The sequence below is a fragment of the Nannobrachium achirus genome (assembly GCF_963921795.1).
Source record: "Nannobrachium achirus genome assembly, chromosome: 3".
NCBI lineage: Eukaryota > Metazoa > Chordata > Actinopteri > Myctophiformes > Myctophidae > Nannobrachium > Nannobrachium achirus.
The window spans coordinates 75,240,922-75,259,548 of record NC_137812.1 but is presented as its reverse complement, the minus strand read 5'-3'; the positions used below and the strand labels follow the sequence as shown (position 1 = coordinate 75,259,548).

Genomic DNA, 18,627 nt, shown 5'->3' with positions numbered 1-18,627 from the left:
TAGCCCTTTAGTAGAAGTAATCAGACTGCAAAATATATGATCCTCCAAGGGAGACTTGTTTGGTATATTAGGGAAGTCTGTGGACTTTTCTTGAACCCAATGTCTAATTTGGAAATATTTAAAGCGGTCATGATTGTTTAGGTTATATTTCGAAGACAATTGGTGAAAATTTGAAAATATATTGTTGCTATATAGATCACCTACAGTTCTGATTCCATTATTGACCCATCTTTTCAATACACTGTCAGCTATGGGATATGGGATATTAGGGTTATCCCACAAGGGTGTCCTTCTCATCAAAGAGATATCTTTTTTCAATAATTTATGAGAATCCCGCCATGCTTCAAAAGCGCTCAAAATTATCTGATTTTTAGTCAAAAGTGTAAGGTTTTTCCTTGAGCCCAGAAAAGGCACGACTTTTAAGGGAGTAAGGCCCAGTTCTAATTGTTCTATATGCAACCATCTGACCTCACTAACCCCAGGATGCAGCCATATCCACAAAGGACGGAATTGTGAGGCCAAATAGTAACACCTGAAATTAGGAAGATTAAGGCCACCCTTGTTATAGGGGGCCTGGAGCGTGCTTAGTTTGACACGCGGAGTTTTATTTGGCCATAAAAAAGACGTAGTTGTTTTATTGAGATCATTGAAAAACCTTTTAGATATAGAAAACGGGATACACTGAAATAGGTAGATAAATTTTGGTAACACGTTCATTTTAACCGTGTTCACTCTGCCAATTAGAGATAAAGGCAAATCAGACCATCTTTGAAAATCAGTTTTAACTTTCTCCAGAAGTCTTAAATAATTATCCTTGATTACTTTATCCCGTTCTTTTCTAATATTTATACCCAGATACTTAAACCCGCTAGGACACAGTTTCAATGGAAGAATAAGATCTTTGACATTCATATCTTGTGTGTTTAAAGGAAGAACCTCACTTTTAGTCAAATTAATTTTATATCCTGACGCTGCGCTGTACTCCTGTAGAGACCGAAATAGAGGAGGAACCGAGTCGGCCAAGCCAGTCAAATAAATCAGAACATCGTCTGCATATAAGGACATCTTATGCTCAATTGTACCAAATTTCACTCCTGAAATAGCTTCATTAGTTCTAATCGCTAAGGCAAACGGTTCGATAGCGATTGCGAACAACATAGGGGAGACGCAGCAACCCTGCCTCACCCCTCTAGACAGTGAGAAAGAGTCAGACAGGAAGCCGTTAGTAAGAATTTGAGCTTTTGGAGCATTAAAGAGTGTTTTTATATATTTTATCATTTTTTCTCCAAAATTCATACCTTCAAGAGTCTGAAATAAGAAGCTAGGCTCAATTCTATCAAACGCCTTCTCAGCATCCATCGATATTATTAGTGTGGGTTCCTCTGACCTTTGAACTGCATTAATTATATGAAATAAACGCCGAACATTGTCCGATCCTTGCCTATTTTTAATAAATCCAGTTTGGTCAGGGTGAATTATTTTAGGCATAACAAGTTCCAGTCTGTTTGCAATCATCTTAGAAATGATTTTGTAGTCAGCATTTAGAAGACTAAGGGGTCTGTAGGAGCCACACTTTTGTCTATCTTTGTCAGGTTTGGGTAGCAGAGTGATCGTCGCTAATTCAAGAGTCGGGGGCAGGGCTTGACGTTCCAATGCTTCCTTAATCATATTTGTCAAGGGAGGTAACAATTTCAGAATCATTGTTTTCTTTAAAAAAAATTAAATTGTCCGTTTTATCTGTGCGAACAAACGCGTCTGTGTGCAACAAACAAATTGGCGTCAACATTTTCCCTCTGTGGATGATTATTCATGTAATAGTAATGTATTTATGCTAAAGATAAGGTAATAACATCATTCTGTCTAAAAACATATATATTGTTTTTTATTTTAATTTATTTTTTGATTGATTGATTGATTGATTGTTGGGTCAGTCAAAGTTGTGCTACGGGCCAGAAGTTGAGTTTGAGTATCACTGTTGTACATCAATGGTTCCCAAACACTGGCTGGGGACCCATTTTTGGGTCACAGACACATTTTTTATGGGTCCCTTAAAATTTGTTTCCTACATTTTTCCATGAATAAAAGAAAAATGCAATGTGTTTTTTTCTAAAGATCTTAATACCTACCTGTCCATCATACTCAGTCACAACGTCCATCTGATAAACGGTGATGAATTTCACCAGATCTTCTTTAGACGTCTGATCTGTGACCTTATAGGCCTGGAGCAGCTTAGACTGGACACACACACACACGCACACACACACGCACACACACACACGCACACACACACACGCACGCACACACACACGCACACACACACAACGCACAAGCACACAAAGAGAATGACGATGTTGTTCATGGAATGGTTGCTTCACATTGCAGCACATTGCAGGACAGTACGCAAGCTTCACACTTCATCAAAACATCTGCCAAGTAGCCTCGACACCGCACCCGAGACCGCAGTGTGAATCAGCCCTAAGAGCTGTTCTGTATTCTTGCCCTGCTGTGTTCAGTTTGACTATTTATTTGTTTGATACTGAAGAATAAGGACCAAAGTGAGAGATAATAAATATCCCTTCTTTATCTCAATGACAACGTTTTGGACATGGGTTTTCTTGAGCACACCTTTTAACATCATCCTGACCATTGGCATCCAGTAGCACCCAAATATTGGACTTGGGCACTACAGTTGACACGCTTCCTAGTTTTCGCACTGATTATTGACATTGCACTATTAGGTTGTGTTGGTAGTTTCTGAGTATTTTGCTTTGTTTAACAATGACAGTGAGATACTTGTTTGCACTAACTAGCATTGACTGCTATGGTCTCTTTTGTAAGACACTTTATGTATATATACTTATATATTATTCGCCCCCTCTATTGATGCACCTTCTCTTTATTGGTACTGTACTGCTCTTGTTTTTTCCTCTTATCTATCTTTTTTCTTACTTCTCTGTAACTTTGTAAATAACTGTATACTGCTGTACTACAACTGGACAACTGAATTTCCCCCTTGGGATAATAAAGGTATCTATGTATCTATCTATCTATCTATCTATCTATCTATCTATCTATCTATCTATCTATCTATCTATTTTCTTTGGTTAGGAACCTCCAAAACATGTCTTCTCTAAACTGGGTGTTACATTATTCTGTGTGTGTGTGTGTGTGTGTGTGTGTGTGTGTGTGTGTGTGTGTGTGTGTGTGTGTGTGTGTGTGTGTGTGTGTGTGTGCTCCTGTGTCCTACCTTCCTGAGCAGCATTATGACATCATGTGTGATGTCATACTTTGTGATGAGGTCATCGTTGTGACTCAGAGAGAAGGGCGTGTCTGGAAGGTCAACCGCTGTCGAGTAAAACACCTGGATGTGGTCCTGATGGCTGTCCTACACACACACACACACACACACACACACACACACACACACACACACACACACACACACACACACACACACACACACACACACACACACACACACTTACTTTCAAGATAGATTAACAATAACGTACAGCGACTCTCTACTGTAAGCGAAGCCACAGATCAAAGACACAACAACAGCCAATCACCTTGAAGAATCCCACCACCAGCATCTCCTCCGAGCCGTCCCATTGGCTGATGTCGTTGATGAGGTCAGCAGCAGACCCCGCCCTCCTCTTCAGCCATGTCAGAATGGAGGCGCCGTTCTTTGGAACTGACCAATCACAAGACAGGGAAATGTCAATTAACATTTTTAAGCGAGATCAATCATGAGTTAAGTGTTAATGCTTAATGCAACAGGCTTTAAACATTTCCTTGAAAATCAGTCAGCTGTTGTTTTGGGGCCTGAACCCATAGACATAGAAATGTAGACGCCTCCTTCGGCTCTGAGGCGTGAGATCGCGGGACTCGGCGACCGGTCGTTTCTGGTCGTTCCCACATCCGCGTGCATCACAGAAACCGGAAGTTGCTAGGCCAATCAGAGGCAGGTGGGGGCGGGCCACGCAGCCTGTAAGAAAAGTGGAGCTTCGCAGCCGCGCAACATCAGGAAATGGATGGATTGATAAGTCACAAAAAGACACATTGTGATTGGCCAGTAGTCACATGACTGGCAGCGTGGTCTCTGGCAATCCGCGGACGTCCGCTCTCCAGTTGTTGCTCGTCGCTCCAATGAACTGCAGCGGCCAATGAGGCATCTAGTTTTTTATATCTATGCCCGAACCCGCGAGCTGACGCAAGATGGGACACAAAGGTTGCTCCTTGTGCGTGAAATACACTGCGAGATGCGGCCACCATAATGATAGAGCTCGGTGATGCCTTCTCGAGCGTTTCGAGATACCTAGCAGCTTTGATGTTTGTCTGTGTTAGGGCATTAACGAATTGTGATTTCTGCAAGTCGACTCGACTCAGTAAAAAGTTGAGTTGAAGTTGACTTTATCGTTTGATGACGTCATCACATCACACACGACCCCCCAGTTAATTTGGGGGATCCCCAGATGATTAAGTTAATGTGAAACATTGTTTTCTCACTCAACAGTAAACAAACCAACATACAGTTTAAGTGTATAGAGGGTATCTGCACATTTCTAAAGTGACAATTTAAGGACTTTTTAATACCTCTAAAATGACAAATTAAACATTGTCCAAATTGTCAAATATTAGAGGCAGAAATTGTGAAAATAGCAGATCTACATGCTCACAACGCCTCGCGATGCGAGGCGTTGTGAGCATGTAGATCGGCAGAACTTCGACTTTCTCCGGTGGGAGTCGACTTGTGTATTGAAGTCGACTGAGTCGACTTGTCGACTTTTTCGTTAATGCCCTAATGTGTATGCCAAACTGGACTGGATGGATGAACAGGGTTACGACCGCACTAGTCTCACGTAGCCAGAAAACTATTCCACCATCTCTGAATGACGAGTATTATATAGGAAGCTGACATTTCCGTTCACAAAACTATATTTTAAAACATAATTTCTGATATACTGTAAGCTACAGTACGTATGCTTAGATGATTTTTATTTACATCAGGATAAATGAGCGCGATGGAAGTGGGGAGGAGGCTTCAACATACGCTTTGTCGCTTCTCCTCATCAGACATCCGTCGCCCTAGACTGTATGACGGGAGCATTTGCAAATTGTGGTAGTCAACAGTCTGGACACGTGACTGTACAACCTCCCAAAAAGTGCCGTCCAGTTTCTCCATTCGCGGCCACTCTCTTATTTTGAAGGCCGGAAGTAGATCGAGCTCACAATTCCCAATTGACGACCTTCACGATTCACCCACCGTTAGTTCCGGTTCAGATGGTAAACAAGGAAGGAGGATCTATGTTATCATGGTTGTGCTAGTTTAGCGAGAACGCAATGCCATCCTTGGCATCAAAAGACTTTTTTGGAGAAAATGGACTAAAGATCTGAAAATCCATTGTTGTCTATGGGATGGGAGCACTTTGCGTGCACGTTGACGTGTGATGAAAACGAATCGCGGACTTCACCAGTGCCACAGTGATAGCCGGACCAAAGGTGAGCCCACACCAGCTTTACAGTATATTTCGCGCGACATCGCAGGATCAGCACTCCGGACACCGTTTAATATTTATGACAAGTAGCCTTGGTTATGATTTCTTTTTTGTTTTGTTTGTTTGTTTTTGGCCAGTGAATGTGGCTGCAATCATTGTTGTTTATGGGACTATATGCTGTGGCGGAAGTATATGTGTATTTTGAAACAATTAATGATTGTAACTAAAGATCCTTGCAAGTTACAACTGTGTTTTCTTTCATTTATATGGTAGAAGTGGTAGAAAAGCAATTTACCATTCGAGGCTTCGCCTTGTGCCACAACCCTGAAACAGTGGTAAATCAGCCAACAACCCACTCCCTCTCATGGTAAATGGCTTACATATACATACTAGGACAGGGTACAGGGTTCTTCTTGTCTCCCTCCACATACAGAACAACAGGCATGGTAACGTTGTATATACAGTATATATATGTGACGGAGAGAGTCACAGCCCTAGCCTTGAAGCCTCAAAAGTTTAGTATCTCCCCCAGACCAAAAAGATGTCTCTTTGGTCTAGTGGTTAAGATATTGGACTTTCGCGCGGGGACCCGGGTACGAAACCAGGTGGGGAGGTTCGCATCACCTCCGTTACATATATATACATACTAGGACAGGGAACAGGTCTCTTCTTGTCCCCCTCCAGATAAAGAACAACAGGCATGGTGATGTTGAGCTGTATATATAATGTATATACAGTATGTATATATAATGTGTATAATGTATATAATATGTATAAGGTATATACAGTACATACTAGGACAGGGTACAGGTCTCTTCTTGTCTCCCAGATAAAGAACAACAGGCATGGTGATGTTGAGCTGTATATATAATGTATATACAGTATGTATATATAATGTGTATAATGTATATAATATGTATAAGGTATATACAGTACATACTAGGACAGGGTACAGGTCTCTTCTTGTCTCCCAGATAAAGAACAACAGGCATGGTGATGTTGAGCTGTATATATAATGTATATACAGTATGTATATATAATGTGTATAATGTATATCATATGTATAAGGTATATACAGTACATACTAGGACAGGGTACAGGTCTCTTCTTGTCTCCCAGATAAAGAACAACAGGCATGGTGATGTTGAGCTGTATATATAATGTATATACAGTATGTATATATAATGTGTATAATGTATATAATATGTATAAGGTATATACAGTACATACTAGGACAGGGTACAGGTATCTTCTTGTCTCCCAGATAAAGAACAACAGGCATGGTGATGTTGAGCTGTATATATAATGTATATACAGTATGTGTATATATAATGTGTATAATGTATATAATATGTATAAGGTATATACAGTACATACTAGGACAGGGTACAGGTCTCTTCTTGTCTCCCAGATAAAGAACAACAGGCATGGTGATGTTGAGCTGTATATATAATGTATATACAGTATGTATATATAATGTGTATAATGTATATAATATGTATAAGGTATATACAGTACATACTAGGACAGGGTACAGGTCTCTTCTTGTCTCCCAGGTAAAGAACAACAGGCATGGTGATGTTGAGCTGTATATATAATGTATATACAGTATGTATATATAATGTGTATAATGTATATAATATGTATAAGGTATATACAGTACATACTAGGACAGGGTACAGGTCTCTTCTTGTCTCCCAGATAAAGAACAACAGGCATGGTGATGTTGAGCTGTATATATAATGTATATACAGTATGTATATATAATGTGTATAATGTATATAATATGTATAAGGTATATACAGTACATACTAGGACAGGGTACAGGTATCTTCTTGTCTCCCAGATAAAGAACAACAGGCATGGTGATGTTGAGCTGTATATATAATGTATATACAGTATGTATATATAATGTGTATAATGTATATAATATGTATAAGGTATATACAGTACATACTAGGACAGGGTACAGGTCTCTTCTTGTCTCCCAGGTAAAGAACAACAGGCATGGTGATGTTGAGCTGTATATATAATGTATATACAGTATGTATATATAATGTGTATAATGTATATAATATGTATAAGGTATATACAGTACATACTAGGACAGGGTACAGGTCTCTTCTTGTCTCCCAGGTAAAGAACAACAGGCATGGTGATGTTGAGCTCCTTCAGCAGATCCTTCTCCTTGGTAGCATCCACCACTCCGAACTTGACCTCTGACCCCACGACCTCCGACCCCCGCAGCTCTGCTGCCGCCGCCTGGAAGGCATCGGACACCCGCTGGGCGTCACCGGAGAGAGGGGCGTCTGGGACACACACACACACACATTTCAATTTCTTTATTTGAGTCCACATTTATAAAATACATTACAAGGGACACAAATATTTTTTAGTTGCTTCTGATGTCCCACATACTTGAAACAACATGTCAATGCCCAAATCCAAGCAAGTACAGACTGTACAGAATCAACACATGAGCTCATTCACAGTCAATCAAAACAGTCACACACACACACACACACACACACACACACACACACACACACACACACACACACACACACACACACACACACACACACACACACACACACACACACACACACACAGTGACAATTTGTGCTGTTTTTCCTTTCATAAATGCATTGTTTGATATTTTCTCTGATCCGGTCTCTGTTTTTCTCTCCCTTATCAAACTGTAAACACAGTAAGCAGTAGCTATATTGGTATCAGGTTATGTACAGTATATAAAGGTTATTATTAGGTTATTAGCCTACAGTATAATTATGTATTATGTATGAAGTGATAATTATGTTCTATCCATTCATACAGCAGACCTATGTTACCATTAGGAGATGACGTTTTGATTGTGTGACTCAACGAGTGATGTCATTCTATATACTGTGACCTGATTGGTCCACGTGGGTGGACCAGCCTGAGTAAGAAGGTCTGGTTTCCTCCGTCTGGTGGAGATAAGCTGATAAAAGTCTGTCTGTCTGTCACCTTAAAGCGCTGCAAGCTTGTAGATCTGCTATTTTTCAGTCTTTGAATATCTTTGACCCGATTCTATTAATGTTTTCTTAATCCTTTTTCTAAATCAGTGGTTCTCAAACCTTTTCATGTCAAGGATCCCCCAAAATTACAGGTATTTGGCCGTGGACCCCCATCTCAAAATATGTTGTTTGAGGAACCCCTCAGAAGAAAATATTTGAGTTACAAATGTTCGCTTTTAAAAATATATATTACGAGATTTTTCAAAAATAGCAGATCTACAAGCTCGCAGCGAGGCACTCGTTGTCGTATAATAAACGTATCCCCATTGATTCCAGATGGAGAGTCAGACCCAAATGCATTTGGATTTCCATCCAGAATCAATGGGCCTACAAGGAGTCTTCTCAAATGATTGGGTTCAGAATGTGACAAAAACAAACAAATATTATTGAAGTGAAGAATGCCTTCTCTTCCACTATAAGTAGGAACTTGATTTTCTCTCACGCACCTGTTGATCTCTAGGTGTGCAAACCTTCTGTCTCTTTTGAAGAATTTACTGTTGGTCCATGAGGCACTGGATAGTTTTAGGACAGAACACATGTCCGCTCTACACCATGAACCACCCAGAGCTCTCAGCTCATCTACTTTCTGTCCACAGAATCACAGCTAAACGTAGAGAACTGTTAGTTTCTAATGCTCCACATAATCTGGAATAAACTCCCAGAAAGCTGTTTTCTGCTTGTCAATTTAAAATGTACCATTTAGGCATTTAGCAGATGCTCATAATCCAGAGCGATTTACAATAAGCAAGGTAATACATCAACACATCAACACATCAAATGGAAAGAAACAGAAGGCCTTTTACTGACGTGCATGCATTCTATTAACCACACTGCAATACACATGTATTCTCATATCACGTTAATATTTTATATTCCTTATCAGAGATCTGTTGCCATAAGCACAAATCTACAAGCTCACAGCTGGTAGGTTTTAAGTTGACGGGGGGGAAAAAGGAGCAAAGCTTAGTGTTGAGCCCTGAGGGATGCCAGTCTACAAAGTATAGGGTTTTAAGAGTTTAAAGTGTTTGACTGAATGTTTTGCTGTAAAGTCATTTGAATTGTACTGCACTTGTACTGCATACAGAGAAACAAGACTGTATGCTTGTGTGTGTCACCCAGTGTGTGTGTGTGTGTGTGTGTGTGTGTGTGTGTGTGTGTGTGTGTGTGTGTGTGTGTGTGTGTGTGTGTGTGTGTGTGTGTGTGTGTGTGTGTGTGTGTGTGTGTGTGTGTGTGTGTGTGTTAGGGCATTCACCAAATGTTCGAATATTCAAATATCAAATTCACTATTCGACGTTGTTCACGAAGTCGAATATTTTCTTTTTTCTTTTTTTTTTATAAAGCTTGGCTAGATAGGAAGTCATAAGAATGAGTTCTCAAGAATGGTTATCAAACCTTTTTAGGCCGTGACCCCCAAAATAAACATATTTGAACTGGGGACCCCCACCCTGACAAGCACTTGGAATTGTAGGTATTACATTTAATGTGACTCGTGTGACAGATAAATATTGTGAAAATAGACGATCTACATGCTCACAACGCCTCGCGTTGCGAGGCGTTGTGAGCATGTAGATCTGCTATTTTCACAATGTTCGCCTCTTGCTTACTTAATATTTGACAGTTTGGCCGGTCCTCTCGAATATTCGACTATTCGAATACTTTGAGGTCGAATAATTCAAATACTAAAAATCACTATTCGCGAATGCCCTAGTGTGTGTATGTTCGCGCGTGCGTGCATGTGTGTGTGTGTGTGTGTGCGCGTGCATGTGTGTGTGTGTGTGTGTGTGTGTGTGTGCGTGCGTGAACTCACAGAAGTGCACCAGCAGTTGTGCGTGTTTCCTCAAGGCTCGGTTGAAGTTAGATTTCTTGAGCTGCAGAACCCCGTCCTCCTCTGGGATGACAGGTTTGTCTGTCTGCGTGTCCGCCGCCGCTGCACACACGCACAGACACACGCACAGCACCAGTCCTGCTGCGGCCGCCAGACCTGTCCTCATGTTGACCTTTAGAGGCTTGTTGTAAAAATGACACTGAAGAGATTCTAGAGAGTCTGAACAATGACAAACTGACCTAAAGACAGCCTTGGAGTTTACACACTGACCTGACTCTTTCTCTCTCTCTCTCTCTCTCACTGTCACACACACACCCACACCCAGGGACGTGCAGAAAATGTTAGAGAGGCAGGGGCTGACTGATGAAAAACTCCCATCCCTACTGGGAGAAATACAACAATGTGCGAACACAGCAGCAAGATTTGTGAACTGTTGCGACAAAAGAAGGCTAGAAACACAACCACCCTAAGGACTACAAACCATGGATTGATATCTAGACATACTGCACATACAGTATGAAACAGAGCTGATACCTTTAAATGCATTTTGAGGAAAATAATGCTGCTATTTGTAAACAGAGCTATGTCACAATGTGACATAGCTCTGTTTACACAATGCTGTACCCCCTCCAACTGTATATGTTCCCCATTTTCAACTCTTTTTATTGTATTTGTGATACTTGCTTTGGCAATGTAAACGAATGTTTTCTCATGCCAATAAAGCTCCTTTGAATTGAATTGACATTTCTAAAAGGGCCTTTTGGTGGAAATATCGAAAATAGCAGACCTCCAAGCTCCGAGATTGAAGGTCTGCTATTTTCATTGCTTGATCCCACACTAAACTAAGCATAATCAAGTCAATACTGGAGATGTGGCGTAACGGCATGGATTTCTACACAGAGAGGGCAGTTCTTTCAACATAAGATGCTGCATTCAAGTTCAGGAGAGTTTGGACAAGGCAATTCTCTTGAATGCTGCCTTCAGGTATGGCATGGAAAGAGGGGGCATTTACATTTCTTTCATCATAGGGAAAACTGCATTCATGGTCTGGAGAGGGACTTTTTACAGACGGGTAAAAGGGCAGGGGCTCAAGCCTCCTTTGATGTCTATGTGTGCAACGTGCCTGCCCGCCACCACTGTAGCAGGGAGGGGCTAAGAGAGAGAGAGAGAGAGAGAGAGAGAGAGAGAGAGAGAGAGAGACTGGGGGAGGGAGGGAGTTATTGTGTCTGCATTAATCTCCAATCAACATCAAAGTCGTGTATGTACACGTGTAGCGTATGTGTAGGCCTACGTATAAATTATGCAGGTGTGTGTATATTTCTCTGTGTGTGTGTGTGTGTGTGTGTGTGCTGAGCTGGTCTTTGTAATGTGAATGTTATCTGAATGTCTGTCGTTGATTAACTGTACCACTCATATCTACTATCTATAAACACACTAATATCTGTATGACCTCCCCCCCCACCCGCCCCGCAAGGTCACTCACACACACACACACACACACACACACACACACACACACACACACACACACACACACACACACACACACACACACACACACACACACAGTATACTGTAGTGTACATTCACACACAGTGCACATTAAGGCAGACAGAATCTCCCTAGCGCGCACATGTACAATCTCAGTCTTTCACTCACACACACACATGCACAGATTGCACACACATGCGCGCATGCATGCACATGCACACTAGGGTTGCCAACTACCTGCATTTCAAACAAGGCAGCCTACAGCCGGCAGGGAGTCCATTATTTCAAAGTCATATCAACCAGTAAGACTCCCTAATCGGTAGATAAATGACCGTCAGGTCGCAGGGTGATTTTAGGGCAAAATCTGTAGGAGCAGTGTCCAAAAATGTGTTTGAAAAAATCTGCCTGAAGGTGGCGCTATATGGGACAGATCCATGTTGATGACATGAGGGTAGACAAAGTGTGTACCGATTGTGTAGAGCAGCTATTTTTTGGCAAAGAGATAAAGGGCCTAGCTTAGTTTTCCCTAAACTTCTGTGTTTTAAATATAAAGTTCAAATAGGTGATCTGCAAGCTCACAACCTGTCAATGTAGATCAGCTAGTTTATTTTAGTTTCGCCAAAAAAGTCAAGGGAAAGTTGGCAACCCTAGAAAACACACCCACGCACTCACACACCCACGCACTCACTCACTCACACACGCACGCACGCACGCACGCATCAAATGTATTCCTTCACATTCATATAGCCTACACAGTGTATCACAGTATTTGGGACGCATTCGATGATTAGAATAAGAACAAGTTTTAATTTCTATCAACATGATAGAATGATAAGAATAAAAATAAAACAATATATTAGTATCATAAAAAGTACAAACAACAAACGGTGTCCAAAGTAACGAGAGTAAACAGGAAACAACAGTCAGAGTCAAAAAGTCCTTAAAGGGTATCAGTATATGAGCACAGGCAGGGCTACCTGCATTAAAGGAGTGGTATATGAGCACAGGCAGGGCTACCTGCATTAAAGGAGTGGTATATGAGCACAGGCAGGGCTACCTGCATTAAAGGAGTGGTATATGAGCACAGACAGCGCTATCCACATGGATCACACACCACGTTATGTTGTCATGAACCCCCATATTAACATGTGTCTGACCGTGGACCCCCATCTGAATATGTTTAGTGCCAAGGAACATTCATCATTTTTCTTTTTTTCAAAATGATTCCAAATCTTTCACAATTTTCTATACTTTTCAAAATGTTTAGAAAAACAGCAGATCTAAAAGCCTGCAGTTATTTTTTTTTCTTATTATTTTTTACAGTGGGCGTACATTTCTTTTCAACAATAACGTGGCGATGCAGACAGCCAGACTGTACGCTGTCTGACTGAGACGACACTCTCAAAACCTCCTTCATCCTCCATCGCACGACGCTGTTGCTTAACGATAAGAAGGCCATGCAACAACGCGTCACTAAGCCTCGCGACAGCCAGAAAGGAAGCACATCGGTGATGGCGCAGCTCGGGATGGCCGTGCCACGCTAACAAGTCACAGGTCCTTCTCTGCTGTCTAGAGACACCGTTGTGAAGACGGAGAATAAACCAGGCTTTAGACATGGTAAACATGTAAACATCATATCATTGCATATATTTATATTCATATAACATGTGGAGTAAAAACAAATAAACAAAAAAAAAAACAGCTGAACTTAAACCAGAGCCATTGAAGGAGAAGGTTTGGACATGCTTTGATCTGGCTGTGATACCATGGTGTGATCCATGTGTTTAAGGCACCTTGCTTCTGCAGCCAACATGAACATTACATGTTTGGAGCTCCTAGTTGGGTAGAATCCCATACCTCCGTGACCGTGGAGAGTCCGTTTCTCAGTGGTTTTGTCAACTATGAAGGTTAAATAACAAATTGAGCTCCCACGGCCCTCGCAAAAATGAGTCAAACTAGGGGGTTTTAATTATTCTGAATCCATTGCAAGCATTTGTTTTGCATGAAAAACATTCCTTGGGCTAAAAAACGAACCCCAAAATGCTGTGAAAAGTGATGACTCATCACTAAACCATACTAGTTTTGTTGGCCGTTTTTAGCCCAATAATTTTTATAATGCAAAACAAATGCTTGCAATGGATTCAGAATAATTAAAAGCCCCTAGTTTGACCCCTCACATGCTACTTAAAGCAGATTTTTGGGGGTATTTTTTCCTTTATAGTATAGTGTATAGTAAGTGGATGAGACGCAAACTTTCAGCGGCTGTCAAACATTTTGCCCGCATTTTTGCGAGGGACATGGGAGCTCAATTTGTTATTTAACCTTCATAGTTGACAAAACCACTGAGAAACGGACCTTTGCTCTCCACGGTCACGGAAGTATGGGATTCTATACAGTACTAGTTGCCCCCGGTTAGCCCTGGGAGAAGAAGTTCTACCGATGGCACCGACACTACTTCTAGATCTGGTTTTGGCAATAAAATGATTGAATACTGAATATCATTCGTAAATAACGGAAGACTCCGGAAATGTCCTAACTCCCTCTCTCAACAGCTCTGGCTGAAATCAGGAGCAGGTAATGAAAACATCAAACAGAAAATAAACGGTACAATAAAACAGTTTCTCTCAGTCTCATGTGTAAAGAAGTGTCCTAGTTAGGAAGTTAGGAACACGTGGTAGAACCTAGTGAAGTAAACCTTTATGAACTTATAAATCTATAAGTTAGTGAAGTATAAAACCCTTTTGATTCTAGCTTCGCGTTAGGCAGCATTTCTGTCAAACGTGTTTTTTAGGAGGCGTTTACGTGATTCCCACCGCGGTCGAGCTCAAACCCCGCCCCCCTGTCGCTGTGATGTCACAGAGCGGCCAATCCCCTTTTTTGAAACATCACAGAAAAAGGTAACAACTGATTGAACCGATCGTCCGTCCCCTCTTAACACTTCTGCTGCCTCTTACTTTGAAGGGATGCTTGGTGCCTCGCCACTTCCTCCGTAGGCCGCAGCTATTATTTTGAAGGGCTGGGCGGGGTTGTTTTTGCGCAGATGGATTATCACTTTACTTCCACGTTTACGTCATCTAGTCACATGACAGTGTGGGCCCAGAAAAGTGTCATGGCCGCGCCCAGCCGAGTGCTGTTTGTACTGTAAACATGCCAGCATTGGGATCAAAATGTCTCTTTTTGAGTAAATGAAGTCTCTTTATGGGCCTCTCAATGGATTTGCTATGGAGGACGTTTTTTTTTGTGCACGCCCAACATGCGTTGTAAACAAGTCGCGGGATTTACCGATGCACAGTGGACCACGGAGCCGTATAGTAAGTCATAATATATTTACTGTATTTACAGTAAGATTGACAGTGAGCGTCGTCAACGGCACCATGATATTAACCCTTTAAATGACGGTGAGGACTGTCAAAGGCAGCAGAAGTGTTAAAGGGGGATTTGGGAGGAGTGCTTTTCTTAAAGCAGTCTGACAAAGTGGTGGAGGTGAAAAAGTCCTTTTCCAGTGAGGAGGGAGGATTTTTCTCGTTACAGCAGAGACCAAACTCTTCAGAGACATTTACACCATTATGAAAGTCATATGTAAAAAAAGATATACATAAAAAAAAGGAATTGTCTGTGTGGCGTTTGCATGTTCTCCCCGTGTCTCCTAGGGTTGATACCCTCACAAAAAACATGCAGTAATCCTGGTCTCTATACTGCCTCCCCCTGGCCAGCCGGGGTGCCTGATGGAGGGGAAAGGAACTGGTGGGAATAACATGTTCCTTCCACGCGCTACGTCCAACCGGGAAAACTTGGACTCCTCATGCATAGAAGGAAGCATGAGGTCAGTGCGTTGCTCTCCCCAGGTTGGCAGAGGGAGAGCAGAGCCCAGGATTAGATAATTGGCACTGGGTGAAAGATAGGTTGTAAAATCGTGGGATGAAAAGGAAAAATGAAATTAAAAAAGGAATTGTCGAGCCATATGAATACGCAATTTAGCAATAAATGCCACCACTCGCGGTCGGAGCTGCGGAGGACTCGACTTTTAGTTGCGTTCGTCAGCGCGTTCCAACATGGCAGGAACTACAGCGGCTCACTCTGGGCGAGCTTCACAAACCTCAAGGTACGACTTGAGGTGTGTGACACTGAGGCAGCACGTCTGCCTCAATGTCAAGTTATTTAAACACACCTGGACGTTCAGGGAACCAAAACGAGCGCTGAACTCAGACTGCAGTGGAAGCAGCAGGAAGACAGTTAGGATTGGTTTGGTGACATTCAGAGGTTCCTCCTTGGTGGCCTAGGAGACCCCGCCATAAGGCAAGTGGTTCTCAAACGTGCCAGACTCATCTCTCACATACGCTGAACAGAACTACTGCTGAAAAGTGTCTACAGGGGGTTCTGGTAAGCTAGAGACTAGACTAGAGTAAGTGAAGTGGTTCTCAACATTTTCAGCCCCCCTCCAGTTCAAAATCCAATTTGAACTGGGTGCAGTATACACTTATACTGTATATGGGTTACTGTTGTTGAGTTAGAAAAACAATGTTGCACATTAAGCCAGTCATCTGGGGACCCCCTGGGGATCCCGACCCACATGTTGAGTCCAAGGACTACACATGTAACTTTGGACTCCGCCTACTTCCTGTCAGGACACTTGAAAGCAGTAGTTCTGTTCTTACACGTCTAAAATAATGTGTCACATGTGAACAGAGAAACATCACTCTGACATGTTTGGAAAAACAAGATGTTATGAAGGTAAATAAGCTCAGTGCTGTTATGAAGGTCAGTACAATGTAATGTGTATCATTACAGTAAGAGGCGGTCGCGTCCCGACAGGCAGTGGACACATCATAAACATATGAAACTGTATAAAATCTGGTATAAACAGTATACTGTATATATTAGGCTGTATAGTATTATATTATATTATATTACACACCCACTGTCAGTTCCACAGGTAGAAACACCCAAAACTAATAGAAAAATACTAAGAGCACCAGGTGTGTGTGTGTGTGTGTGTGTGTGTGTGTGTGTGTGTGTGTGTGCGTGCGTGCGTGCGTGCGTGCGTGCGTGCGTGCGTGCGTGCGTGCGTGCGTGCGTGTGTGTGTATATTATCTGGTGTGTATAGACAGGTGTTTGTGGCACTGTGGACAGGAGTGATGGACGTCTTGCATTCCGTGGGCGCAGAACGGAATCAGACAGCAACCACAGATGAACCTGCACACACACACACACACACACACACACACACACACACACACACACACACACACACACACACACACACACACACACACACACACACACACACACACACACACACACACACACACACACACACACACACACACACACACAGAGAGAAAACACACAAGCACACAATATTGATTTATGTCAACATAAACAGTAAAACAGTACAAGAATAACTGAGTATTAGGGTCAATTCACACTCTAATAATGAGCCTACCTGTAATTAATTTCGGTTCGGGAGGGCTCCCCCGACCCAAAATTATTTAATTTCGGGGGGAGTCCATTCACACTTTCTTAACGGCTAGTGCCGAAGTCGCTTGTACATATTGGAGGTCCATGACATGACAACGTTTGTGGCCGATACATGAGCGTTGCAGGGCGGATACATATCTGACTGGCCCTCGCGCTGCACGCTGAATGACTGGAGGTCCAGTGAGTAGCAGCTCCAGCAGGCAGCAGCACCAGTGACGGGGTCTCTTCTCTCTCTCTCTCTCACTCACTCTCACAAACGCTCGAGCTCTGTCAAAAACATTTAATCTACAAGCTCACATTATAGACGTGCCGCGTCCGCCTCTTTTGCTGCATGCATGTCATCACACAGTCACAACTCGTCGTGGAAAACCAATCAACACGGAACACTAGCAAAGTTGTGTTTAAGCTCTTCTTTTCTCTTTAAAACGGTCGGCGACTAGCGATACACGCAGCAAAGCTGTGTGTGTGTGTGTGTGTGTGTGTGTGTGTGTGTGTGTGTGTGTGTGTGTGTGTGTGTCAGTCCATCACTCTCGTCTCCAGCCAGAGCGAGAGCCAGCTAACAATGTATCCGCTCTGCGCCGCTCAATACACGGCCACACAAGCATTTGGAAGTCGTCGGCGTGTCTCCCTCCCAAACGACCGCTGTTTCCTTGGCTTCACAGCCAAGAATATGAACTTGAAGCCGGGCTGAATGAATGAGAAGACACCGCTGAGCACCTAAATTAAGTCAGCAGGTCAGCAGCAACGATGGAAGGCTCGTCTGAGGACGACCTAGAGAGGTCACAACATTTCGGCAGCACCGAGGAGCCGAGTTTAGTCGGTTGATGCTCTCCCGAACCGGGGACGGCGACCCATATTTGGGTCTGGACAGTGCCGAACCGAAATAAGTTAGGCTCCTTATAAGAGTGTGAATCGACCCTTACTTGCGCAAGCAAAGCGTGCAAGTACTGTAATGGACTAGGTATGTATGTGTGACTGGGTTTTTTGAAGACCGTAACCCTGAAACGGCTGGGATTCTGGGAATGCATGTATGTATGTCACTGTCGGTGTCTCATCATTAACAGCCAATGAGGGACCAGCATTCCTGGTGATGTCACTGGTGATGTCAGCAGAGTTAACCCAGGAAGTCCCCCCAGAAATCCACAGAGAAAAAGTCTTGATTCCGCGGAGAACAATCCTGATTCTGCGGAATTCTGCGGAGAACAATTCTTGATTCCGCAGACGATAAAAAACAACCTAAAATTACCAGTTATCAAGCAAAAAATGATATAGTTCTAAT

The 18,627-nt window shown here is 42.4% G+C and overlaps 1 protein-coding gene across 1 annotated transcript in view; it reads right to left on the bottom strand.

Annotated features, from left to right (window-relative positions):
- Positions 1–10,545, bottom strand: part of LOC308282454 (protein disulfide-isomerase) — a gene marked incomplete at both ends in the record, with an annotated part of 27,068 nt that extends 16,523 nt beyond the window's left edge. Inside the window, 5 exons of the mRNA XM_080722800.1 lie at positions 2,127–2,234; positions 3,248–3,385; positions 3,570–3,694; positions 7,601–7,807; positions 10,362–10,545. Coding sequence (XP_080578926.1) covers positions 2,127–2,234; positions 3,248–3,385; positions 3,570–3,694; positions 7,601–7,807; positions 10,362–10,545 — 762 coding nt within the window. The remainder of the gene's footprint in view (positions 1–2,126; positions 2,235–3,247; positions 3,386–3,569; positions 3,695–7,600; positions 7,808–10,361) is intronic.
- Between the last annotated feature and the right edge of the window lie 8,082 nt (positions 10,546–18,627).